Here is a 12,315-nt window from a genome sequence, read left to right as displayed (position 1 = left end):
CGAAAATTCTTTTAAAGTCTAAAATCTAAAATCTAAAACCCTGATCAGTTTTATGACATCGATTTTGCCCCCTGCCATGTTACCGACGTACCTTTGGACAATCCAGTAAGCGTGGTAGTAGATAATACTTCAAATGGAGTCCATGTAGAAGAAGAAAATAATGGACTTCAGCTTCCAATACCATCTGAATTAATACCTCATTCAAAGCAGCCTGAGAATGAAGATGATCTAATCTCTTTTCACGTTACACCGCCTCTCGATGTGGCTAATCTTGATATCGAATGCGAAGATGGTGTATTAATACCATCACAAGCTAGCACTAATAGCTTAAATATGTCAGTGTTAGCGGCAGAGATTTTACCATTAACCAAAATTAAAGAAAAGCCTAATCGACGCAAAACAAAATTTCAAAAGTCCGAAATACTTTCCAGTAGCCCATATACAAAAGAACTTGAGAATTTGGAAAAAACCAAAGAAGTAGAACAAAAAAAGAAGACGGAACGAATATAAAGAAAATTAGTGCCTAGTTGTAGTAAATCATTGCACAAAGTTCAAAAACGGAATACAGAAAATAATCCTGATGTAACGTGCCCCGGATGTAATGAATTATATTCAAATTCTGTTGAAGACCGGATCATGTGCTTTCAATGCAAGAATTGGTGGCACGAATCTTGTAGTACGACTTACGTAACAGAAGACCTCATGTGTTTTAACTGTGAGGAGTAGCAATGGATTTAAAGATGAAATAAACATGAGTTCTAAAACATACTTTTCATATTTCTTTTTTTATGTATTTGTGTTGCGTTTATTTTAGAAAAAAAGTTTGATTTTTGGAATGTCTTAATATTTTTGTACACTTCAGTAATGTGGGTACTCTTAAACATATAGATGCGTACTCTTATGCAAATTTGTGTATAAGAGTACGCATTAACAGCTTCGCAAACAGAATTAAATATTTCTTGTTTAAATACAAACATGGTTTAAAACTATTCTAAAACATCTTTTTAAATGGTTGATTAACAATGTGAGGATTGATAAATCGTCCATTTTCGTAAAAATAAAAAACTGTCGCACTTTTAATATTAAGTGCGTACTCTTATACGCATTTACCCTACACTAAAAAATAACTGTCGTCCAGTGCTGTGCTCCTACTGAAGTTTTAGAATCAGGTGCAAAAACAGAATTCTATAATACCACTTTTTGTAGTGCGTTGAGTGAAATAATTAAGAGAAACATCAAAACAGTAATAGCATTAAGAGAGTTCAATTTAGTTTACTCTCAATATTAACGTCAGATTCCAACTTTATATTTATGCGGTATTTTATTTTTATTGATTTCTTCTTTCAATATTGGTAACCAGATTACTAATATTGAATGTGTTTAAATTATTGTGAACAATTAGGTACATTTTTACTACTACTAACTACTTTAAGACCAATCAGATTTGAATCATTGTAAATTACTTCTTGTGGTTTATATATTTTGAGTTCATAGAAAAAATTTTTTTGTACTAACATAGATTACATAATCAAATTGAGAGCCACAAATATCTACTTAAACTTATGAAAAACCAGCGTTTTAATACACTACTTATAAAATAAACGTAGCTACGGTCTTGATTTCTTAATGCATGCTTAAATACTTGGTATTGTTAAATTAGTAAACTGGAATATAACCTAAAAACTTATTAATACCTTATACTTAATAGCCCAGTCTGGTTACGCAAAAATCATCGATTTCACGGCAAAATTTTTCGCAGATATCTGATTCTTTTAAGACATAGGTGGGGGCTACAAGATGACGAATAGATGAAAAGGTACTCGTATTTTTACCTTGCGTGTTTTTAAACAATAATTTATAGTCACAATTTGATTTTTTGTCTATAAGTTTTTTCCCTTATATTTTAAATAAACAATATTTATACCATTTTTTTATATCAAGAATATCTTTATTTTCCCGTTTTTTTCAATTAAAATTGATAAATAATTTACGGAGATATTTGCAAAAAAGCCGTTTTTTTGCACTAATTTATAAATTTTATTAATTTTTTTATTAACAAAATAAAATGGTATTATTACATTTAAACATCAAGGAATTACCATCTTTTAGATTTGTGCGAAATTACCCCCCGATCAGTCAAATATTGTATAAGTTATTTAATTTGTTTATCCCTGAGGCAAATTATTTAAACTATTGAGCTTGCCCTATGCATGATGCTAGACACATTCAGCATATTTCATAGGATTCTTTAAGACTTAGACTATTTCAAAAGTTAGATGCATATTGAGTTTTCATCGAAATTATTTACAAAATAAAAGTTTGAAAAAGGGGTATGTTTTTTACTTATAAACAATTGTAATAACTTCTATATTTTTCAAGCTACAGAGTTGTACGTACAACCATTGGATAGCTGGTAAAAAAAAACTCACATTTAAAAAAAACCTTCTATGACCAATAGAAACGAAGACTATTTTTAAAAAAATCATATCTCTATTATTTATAAACATTAGGAAGTAAAATTTGCACAAATTTTGAATGAAAATCTAAACTTTATACTAAAACGTATATATATAAAATTCATCCAATTTTTCGAAACTTACAGCCTTTCGAAACGAAGGTACTTTCGAAAGATCGACATAGGAAAGTGGAGGGGAAACTGTTTCAGCACCACGCTCCAAAATTTCGTCAGTCTCGGTATAGTGGCTTTAGAAAGCAATATACTTATACTTCTTTGAGTAAAATATTTTGTGTATTTTAACCAAAAAAGTTCTACTTAACTCTAACTAAACGTTTTTAATTACTTTTTGATTGAAAATTGTAAGCAATATTTAAAACTATTGAATGAATAATTAATTATAATAAATAATTATAAAAAAAAAACACAACGATACACTTTCTTTAAATGATTTAAGAAACTTACAATTCAACAGAAATATCGGTAAATCATCTTTTAAACTGATGGTGCAGTCAAACAGCATGTTCTTCGGGTTTACTATCAATTACAAATAATGTGGTTAGGTAATAAGTTAGAAGCTTGTGCCTATGGTTGAAGACAAAGTGTCACTGGTTTTGAACCAATTCATAAGTACTCTATATTATTTAATTCCCGAAGAGACATTAAAGCAAATTACATGCAAATGCACCACAGGTTGCAAAACTATTAGATGTAGAGGAGAAAATATGCTACAACCTCGGTACAGTTACGTTTGACGACAAGAGTGATTCTGAAGATGTATATTTAATATTTAGAGACTGATTAAATAAGTGAAGACAAACAACCTGCAACAAAAAGGTTCAAAGCTGACCGTGAAGTCGAATGAATGAACCAAATTTTAACTTTTAAACCAATGTAGTAAAGAAAATAAAAAAAGTAAAGTTCAATAAACATTGCAAAATTTAATAAGATAAGTGATGAAAAAATCGACTTATTTTATCAAAGCAGTAACGCAGGTTAGATTAATATTGTATATTATATTTGTACGCACAATAGAATAAAAAGCAATATTGTGTGTGTGTGTGTGTGGATGCGTGCGTGCGTGCGTGCGTGCGTGCGTGCGTGCGTGCGTGGGTGTGTGTGTGCGTGTGCGTGTGCGTGTGCGTGTGCGTGTGCGTGTGCGTGTGCTTGTGCGTGTGCGTGTGCGTGTGCGTGTGCGTGTGCGTGTGTGTGTGTGTGTAGTTTCATTTTATGACTAGAGACATAATCTATTAGCCTATTATGTTTTGAGTTATTAATTAATTTTTTTTTAAACAATTGTTATAGAGAGAACCCGTAACAACAATAAAATCTTATCTTCTATTGACTTACATATAAGTACGTACCTACGTTAAATTTTTTAACGTAGGTACGTACGTTATTTTTTATCATTATATTTTTTTTATTTTTTTTTATTTTTTTTTATTATATTTTTTTTTGTTATTATTTTTTTTTCTTAGTTTTTTTTACTGGAAGGAAAAGGAAAATATATGGTTTTGCTGATTTATTACATACGCCTAGGGGTCTATCAAGGCGATTTGCACAACATAAAATTAGACCACGGATAGAAAGGTTAACAACTGGGTTAAAACAAAGGACTTATAATTATAGGTTATATAACTAACTTTTTATGTTTGAAATATAATTATACACTGTTACCATAATACATTTAGAAATTCAATTTCGTAAAATAGTTTCGAAACACAATTCAGATTTCTGCTTTAATCTGAACCTTCTATAACGATTTCGCTAACGATTTCTGCTTAGTTGAGGAGACATGTCGTGGAATGCAAATTTTAGATTCCCCATGTCTCTATTAACATCTTTATCAACGTCTGTTATACCTTGCATTTATAGAACGTTCAGATTAAAGCAGAAATCTGAATTGTGTTTCCAAACTATTTTACGGATTTAATATCAGATGTCGCTATTGCTTCCGTTTCGAAGCCATTTTATCGTTGCTTCCCAAAGACAGAAAAGATCTATTTTTCACGTTGAGAACGCCTATGAATAACTGTTCTGATGAGCTTTATTAAAGCGAAATACGTATAAACAGATACATAGACGATTTGTACGTGAAATGGAATCTTTACTGTCTTTTTCATTTTAAATTCAATTTCATTTTACGTATGCGGCGAAAAATTATTTCATATATATGCAAGTTATTGGTTTTTATTACTAAATCTAATAAATAAAAGGTTTTTATACGAATTTTTTCCTTATTGATATACTCGTATATTTTTATTATAAATTGGTTTATACATCGTGTATTTAATGAGCAATGAGTTTCGGCTAAATTAATTCTAAATTTATGTAACGGAGACAGAGCATGGTTAAATCTTATTCTACATAGTATTCTAATCATACCTTTATTAAAATTTGAGTTTTTGAACCACGTTGAGGACTGTATTTTTGGCTTTATCTCTTTATAATATAATCCTTTGTTGGACAAATTGTACATTGTTTGCCATGAATTTAACATTTTTGTCCTTAGATGAGAATTTAGATCTTTAATTACACATTTATATTCTGATTCTTTAGATGGTTCATTATATTTAGCAATTTTATCTACTATTTCATTATTTAATATTCCACAATGAGCTTTTATCCAACAAAACATTACATTAGATCCTCTTAATTTTATTGTACCCACCAGGTTTATAATTTCAGATAACAGATAATTAAATCCAATATTGTTATATTTAGAAATATTTTCAATTTTTTGTATTGAACTTTTACTATCAGAGAATATAACGTAATTAGATTTTGTTCTTGAGAAATTACTAATATATTTAAGTGCTTCTAATATTGCTATTAATTCAGCGGTATATATCGAGTTCTTAATATTTAGATCTACTACTGTACTAAATTTTCGATCTGGATCGTAAAAGGCAGATGTAACCTTTAAATCTGATTTGGATGCATCCGAAAAAATATATGAATAATTAGGGAACATAGACTTTATGCCAGCTTGGAACATGTTATTCCGGATATATTGTGGAAATTCTGAGTAGTCTCTAAGATATCCTACTTTTATGCTGTCCAAGTGTTCTAATTCTATTTTAAAACATGGTAATTCTCTTGAAGTCGAAATGTCCTTACTAAGTTGTATCCTTACGTATTTGTACGATTCAATAATAGTAATTGAACGAAGATGTAGGTGTTTGTCCTTACACCTTTGTCCTGATGGCTTTGTTTCACGCACCAGTAATAGGTCGCTGGTTTTTTCCCTTGGGGAACAAGGTTTTTCCTTAGGGAAATAGGTTCACTTTATATATATATTTCTTTGAAGGACCACCCAGAAAACTGGGAAAAATGAAGATTCGAAAAGAACGTTTGAACAAATATATTTAAACAAATACAATGTATTTTAAACGCAGATAACTTGCATATGATACACACTTGTCGGTGATACAATATTGACACGAACTTATTAATATACCGACTGGTTTAAAACACTAATATGCCGCTAGGGCGAGTAGAGCCTGACGCTCCTTCCGTCTGGAATTTGAACTGATACTGATGTCCACCCTCTCCCCTCAATCACAAACATTCCGAAATCTCCCCCCTGACCCCTCGACGTATTAAAAGATATGTTTATTTTTCAAATACCTTTAACTTTCAAATCATTGATAAAAACTACCTGATAAGGGTATTTGTCTCAACTTGCGGAATTTTGGAATGCGTCAGAGGGTAATTTGGAAAATACTAATCCTTTCATTGTTACGATTCTATGAAGGTTTTAGAAACTTGTGTAGAAAGTTATTTAAATGCAAGATAACGGCGCTTTACAGATTATTAGTTAGTACAAAGAAATTTTATATATCTAAACTAATATACAGTATGATACAAAAATAAACTAAATAATATGATACAAAAATAGACTAAAAATATTAAGTATTGTTGTTACGCAACATAGTCCCCCCGTTGATGTGACCTACATCTAAATGAGTATGGGGTAAAGGACATACTTTAACAACAGATCTTATAAATGTTCCGTCTTTAGTTCTTAGTTTTACAGTTCTAACCCTGCCGTCTTTACTTGGCAGTGTTTCGATTACTCTTGCCAGTGGCCATTTTAGAGGAGGAGCGTTATCATCGATTAGGAGTACAAGATCATCGACTTTAATGTTTTCTTGGGGCAGAAACCATTTGGGCTTATTTTGGAGGCGATTTAAATAATCCCTAGACCAACATTTCCAGAAATGCTGCTGAATTTTGCTGCATTTCTGCCACAGTGATAAACTATTTTCGGATTTTGTCGAGATATCTTTTTCTGGATAGGAAGTCATGCTGCTTCCAATGAGAAAATTAGCGGGGGTTAGAAAAGAAAAATCATTTGGACTGTCTGACAATGGACAGAGGGGTCGTGAATTTAAAACAGCTTTTATTTGAGCCAAAATAGTGGTTAATTCCTCAAATGTAAAAATATTATTGCCCATCATCCTTACTAAATGATACTTGCAGCTCTTTATAGCTGCTTCCCAAATTCCACCCTGATGTGGAGATCGAGGTGCAATGAACTTCCACTCAATTAATGTTGAGGCTGCGAATTCTTTTATGGTGGGTAGAACATCCGTTCCCATAAAAAAGTCATAAAGCTCTTTTAACTGATTACGAGCTCCAAGAAAGTTGGACGCATTGTCCGAATAAATGGTTTTAGGAATACCTCTGCGTGAAATGAATCTTTTTAACGTTAGTAGGAATGCTTCGGTGCTAAGACTGGACACTAGCTCTATATGGACTGCCTTAGTGACGAGGCATACGAATACTGCTATATAAGCCTTACAAATGGGAGCACGTCGCAGTTTTGAAGATTTTATTTGAAATGGGCCCCCGTAGTCGATGCCGACATTTGTGAATGGTCGAGAGACCTGAAACCGTTCTTTGGGTAGATCGGCCATTATTTGATGAGCTGGTCTTGCGTTAAATCTGTAACAGTTCTTACATTTGTAGATGATCCTCTTGATTTCTCTCAGTCCATCAAGAGGCCAATAAGTGAGTCTAATATTTGACAATGTATTTTGAGGGCCTGTGTGCAATAGGCGAATGTGTTCTCTTTCAAGTAACGATCTAACTACCTGGCATTTTGTAGGAAGAAGAAGTGGAAATTTTTGATTATACGAAACATTTGCATTGCGAAGTCGTCCACCAACTCTTATTAAATCAGATGTGTCTATAAATGGATTCAATTTTAAGATAGCCTTATTTTTTATTGTTTTTTGATGCTTTAAGTCTTTAAATTCTGATTGAAAGAATGTTAGTTGAATGATTTTAACTATTCTCTGCTCGGCTTCTATTAATTCGGAAGCCGAAAGTACACCATTTCTTTTGTTTTCTTTATTTTTAAGATTGTAAATATACCTATTGCAATATGCAATTACTCTTTGTAACCGAGTGAAAGATGAGAATTTACAAAAAGTTGTATATAGAGTAGGTTTCGAATTATTTACAGCGTGTAAAGTGGCTTTTATTTCAGGGATATCTGTTATATCAATATTTGGAACAAATTCATTAAATTTAGTGGTTGCGTTCATTAGAAAATGGGGCCCATGCCACCATAATGTATTGTCTACCAGCAGGGCCGGTGTGGTACCGCGAGACAGAATATCTGCTGGGTTATCTTTAGAACTTACGTGACTCCATAAATAAGTTCGCGTTAACTCCTGTATTTGAGTTATACGGTTTGCTACGAAGATTGACCAACGAGAAGGGTGAGAATTTATCCATGCAAGTACAATTTGGGAGTCTGTCCAGAGCCTAACCGAAGCTATGGAAGAAACCTTTGGTGAAATAATAAGAAAGATATTTGAAATCAGGGTAGAAAGCAAAACAGCCCCTAATAATTCAAGTCTGGGTAGGGGAATGGTTTTTAGCGGAGCTACACGACTCTTTGAAGTAATTAAGTTGCATGAAACGATTCCATTTTCATGTAAAACCCGTACATAAATACAAACGCCATATGCCTTCATACTTGCATCGCAGAAACCATGGATTTCAATTCGAGAAATATTGAGCGGATTGAGCAGAGGTCTAGAGATTGTGAGTTTTGCAAGATCAGGAATGTGAGCTAAAAAATTCAACCATTCTGATGAAATTTCTCCTGTGAGTTTGTCATCCCAATTTAAGTTACATATCCAAATTTTTTGCATTAACAACTTGGCAGATACAGTAATCGGATTTATTAGACCAAGAGGATCAAAAATAGAAGAGATAATTGATAGAACTTCTCTTTTTGTGTATTTTGGTTCACTAGAAATGTCAGGAAGAGAGATAGAGAACATGTCAGACTGAGAATTCCAACATATTCCAAGAACTTTATTTGACGAATTGTCGGGTTTTATTACATAATTAGATTTTTGAGATTCAGAGGAAATAGAGTCGAGAAACTCGGAAGAATTGGAACTCCATTTATGGAGTGGTATCCCAGCGGAATTTAGACTCGTAGAAAGTTGCTTATAAGTCTTGTACAAAGTCTCGATATCATTTGCACCATGTAAAATATCATATACATAACAAGAATTTTCTAGAGCATCAGCAGCTAATGGGTATTTTTCTTTATTTCGAACTGCCAACTCTTTAAGACACCTAGTACTTAAAAAACTAGCTGAGTTTGTGCCGTAGGTCACGGTCTGAAGTTCTAGACATTTTAATTCTTCTTGCGGGGAATTGCGCCACAGAATGTTTAGTAGAAATGTCTGTTTTGGGTTGATTCTTATTTGCCTAAACATCTTTTCGATGTCGGCGATAAGAGTATATTTGTAAAGTCTAAAGCGAATTAGAATTTCAAACAAATCAGGTTGTACAGTATAACCTTTGAGCATAATATCGTTGAAAGACACATTTGAGGTTGATTTCATTGATCCATCAAATACAACCCTGAGTCGAGTAGTTAAGCTATCATGCTTGAAAACACAATGATGTGGGAGAAAAAACTTATGTTCGGACGATTCATTAAGCTTAGAAAGGGGAACGTATTTACAATGCCCTAAAGAAACATATTCTGATATGAATTCTGTGTACAGATGCCGTAACTCGTCTGATTTGTTAAGCCTTTTTTCAAGATTGAAAAAACGTCTTTTTGCCAAATGAAATGATTCACCTAATTTTTGATATTCATTAGGAGTCTTCAGAGGTAGGTCTACTTGAAATCTGCCACTAGGAAGAATTGTTAGTGAAGATTTGAATATATCCTCAGCTCGCTGTTCTGAGGGAGTTAATGTTTTTACATGAATAGAAGTGAGTGGTTTAGTCTCTTCTATTTCCCAAAAATTCTTTAAAAGAGAATCAAGATCAGCAGTTTGTACGTGTAACGAAATATTTGAATAATGTGAGTGTGCATTATTCGTTGAAGGAGTCGCGTTTGATCCTAACATTGTATAACGAGAGTATGGGATATTTCCACCTACAATATAACCCAAATGAGTGTTTTGAAGAATAGGAAGGTTGGGGCCTAATTTTATTAAGCCGTAAGTAACTAGGTCAAAATAAATATCAGCTCCTAAAAGCATGTCTACGTCCGACGGGGTACAGAAATGTGGGTCTGCAAGTTTTATATTTTTTGGTATTTTTAATAAATTTAAATCCAGCGCGACTTGTGGATGCTGGCACGTAATGCTTTCGAGGACAGCACAGGACAGATTAAAGTTTTTACCAGGATATGTGTTTGAATAGATTTTAAGGTCTACCATCTTGTTTAAAACAGAAGAAGTTTGAGCTATACCTGATATTTGAAGATTTCTGGTATAGGATGAATAACAAATTCTTTTGGCTAACCTGTCTGTTATGAACAAAACTTGGCTACCGGAGTCTGTTAAACAACGAACAGAGATGGGATTGTTTTCAACATCGTAAACAGTTACCAAAGCAGTTGCGAGTAAAATTTGCAGATTGTTCGAATATACAGAGTGGGACGAAATATTGCTCGGCCCTGGAAGATTTTGCGTATCTGGTGAACCTTGCGGAATTGCATTTGGAACAGAGTTGTTCTGCGAATTTGCATGAATATTCTCCGAAGTGAATTGAGACGAATGCTGATTTGGACGTTGATGACGTGAATTCCGAACAAATTGATTTTGGGCGGGTTGACTTTCATAATTCGATCTATACGAACTTTGCCGTGAAATATTTTCCGACGGGTGCGAAATGTGAAGCAAAGAGTGATGTCTTTTATTGCAGGTTTTGCAATTCGAAGATGAGGAACAAGAATTAGACATATGACCACTAGCAAGGCAATTGAGACAAAAACCTTTGTTTTTTACTTTTTGCATACGCTCTTGAGCGGACAAATTTAAAAATTGTTGGCAAGAGTATACTTTATGTGAGTTAGAATTGCATACGAAACATTTAAAAGATGTATCTCTATTATTTATAGAAATATGAAGAGACGGTTTTGATTTATAAACTGTTTTCTCTTCAAAGATCAAATTTTCCAATATCTTACATTTCTTTTCAATAAAATTCAAAAACTCATCTATTGTAGGAAGTTCGTTGAAATCTCTTTCGGATTCAAAGGATCGTTTCATATTAAAATCTAATTTTTGTGTAAATATGTGAATTAAAATTAAATCTGCAAGATTGTCGGAGATATTTAAATTATTTAGCGCACTTAAATTCTTTTTTATGTGAGTTAAGAATTCTCGCAAGTTTTGAGCAGTATTTTTTGTTAATGAAGGAACGTTCAAAAGTTGTTTTAAATAAGTGTTAATTATTAAACATTTGTTTTCAAATCTATTCTTAAGTGTATCGAGCGCAACGGAAAAATTTGAGCCTACAACTTCCAAATTTTCAATTAGTTGTAGAGGCTCGTTCTTGAGAATTGATTTTAAATAAATTAGTTTTTCAATATCTGAAAGATTTAAATCATCTACGACAAGTTTGGTAAACATCTCGATAAAACTAGGCCAATTTGCTATATTTCCATCGAAATGTGGAATTTTTATTTCCGGTAGGGGGATATGATGGTTATTTGAATGATTTTGTTGAGCTGAGGTACTCACAACAGAATTTACTGAAATTGTATCAATTTTATTCTTTAGAGCTGATCCTAACGTTAAAAATCTGTCTTCTACGTCTGCCATGTCAACAGAAAAGTCATCATCTATTGTCTCTAATTCATTTTGAACCTCGAGATATTTGTCAAAAACTTTTGATAGATAGTCTTTTCTAAAAATTAATTCATTTTTTGAAATATTACTTTTTTCATTTTCTTTAAACCAATTCTCCAATCTAGTTATCGAAGCTTTACTTCGACCTCTTGCCTTAACAAGATCATCTTTTACTTTAACAATATCATCAACCGTTTTATCCATGATTAGCTGATTGAATTAGATTAAGATTTAGTAAGCGAGAAATATGTGAAAGAATTTGATCTTTAAATTGAAAAAATAGAAGAATAGTAATAAACACAGAGATATAGCGAAAATATGAGAATTCACTAAAAATCGAAAATATAAGTAAAAGGATATAATAATTATAAAAATAATAGCGAAATAACGAAAATGTTCAATAAATGTTCAAAAAGAGTTTATAGTATGCACTTCACAAATGATATTAAAATTAAAAAACTTACAGTTTGTTGAGTGTGATGCTAGGCGTTAAATCAGCTACCAGGATGAAGGAGTCTGGAGGCGTCCTACTGGAAGATGCTGCAGATGCTGCGTTGATGTATAACTTGAAGATGAGACATGCGAAGATCTCTGATTCGAAGTTGAAATGTGAAGAAGTCCGGTTCGAAGGAACATGAACGAAGATGTAGGTGTTTGTCCTTACACCTTTGTCCTGATGGCTTTGTTTCACGCACCAGTAATAGGTCGCTGGTTTTTTCCCTTGGCGAACAAGGT

General features: G+C 32.6%; 1 protein-coding gene across 1 annotated transcript; it reads right to left on the bottom strand.

Moving 5' to 3' along the window:
• Window positions 1-6,366: 6,366 nt before the first annotated feature.
• On the bottom strand, window positions 6,367-10,998 carry LOC140451613 (uncharacterized). Its single transcript, XM_072545459.1, has one exon. It carries the CDS (start codon window positions 10,996-10,998, stop codon window positions 6,367-6,369), a length of 4,632 nt encoding a protein of 1,543 aa, XP_072401560.1.
• Window positions 10,999-12,315: the final 1,317 nt, after the last annotated feature.

The sequence above is a fragment of the Diabrotica undecimpunctata genome, chromosome 10 (assembly GCF_040954645.1).
Source record: "Diabrotica undecimpunctata isolate CICGRU chromosome 10, icDiaUnde3, whole genome shotgun sequence".
NCBI classification, from domain to species: domain Eukaryota; kingdom Metazoa; phylum Arthropoda; class Insecta; order Coleoptera; family Chrysomelidae; genus Diabrotica; species Diabrotica undecimpunctata.
This window is presented reverse-complemented; position numbering and strand designations above follow the sequence as displayed.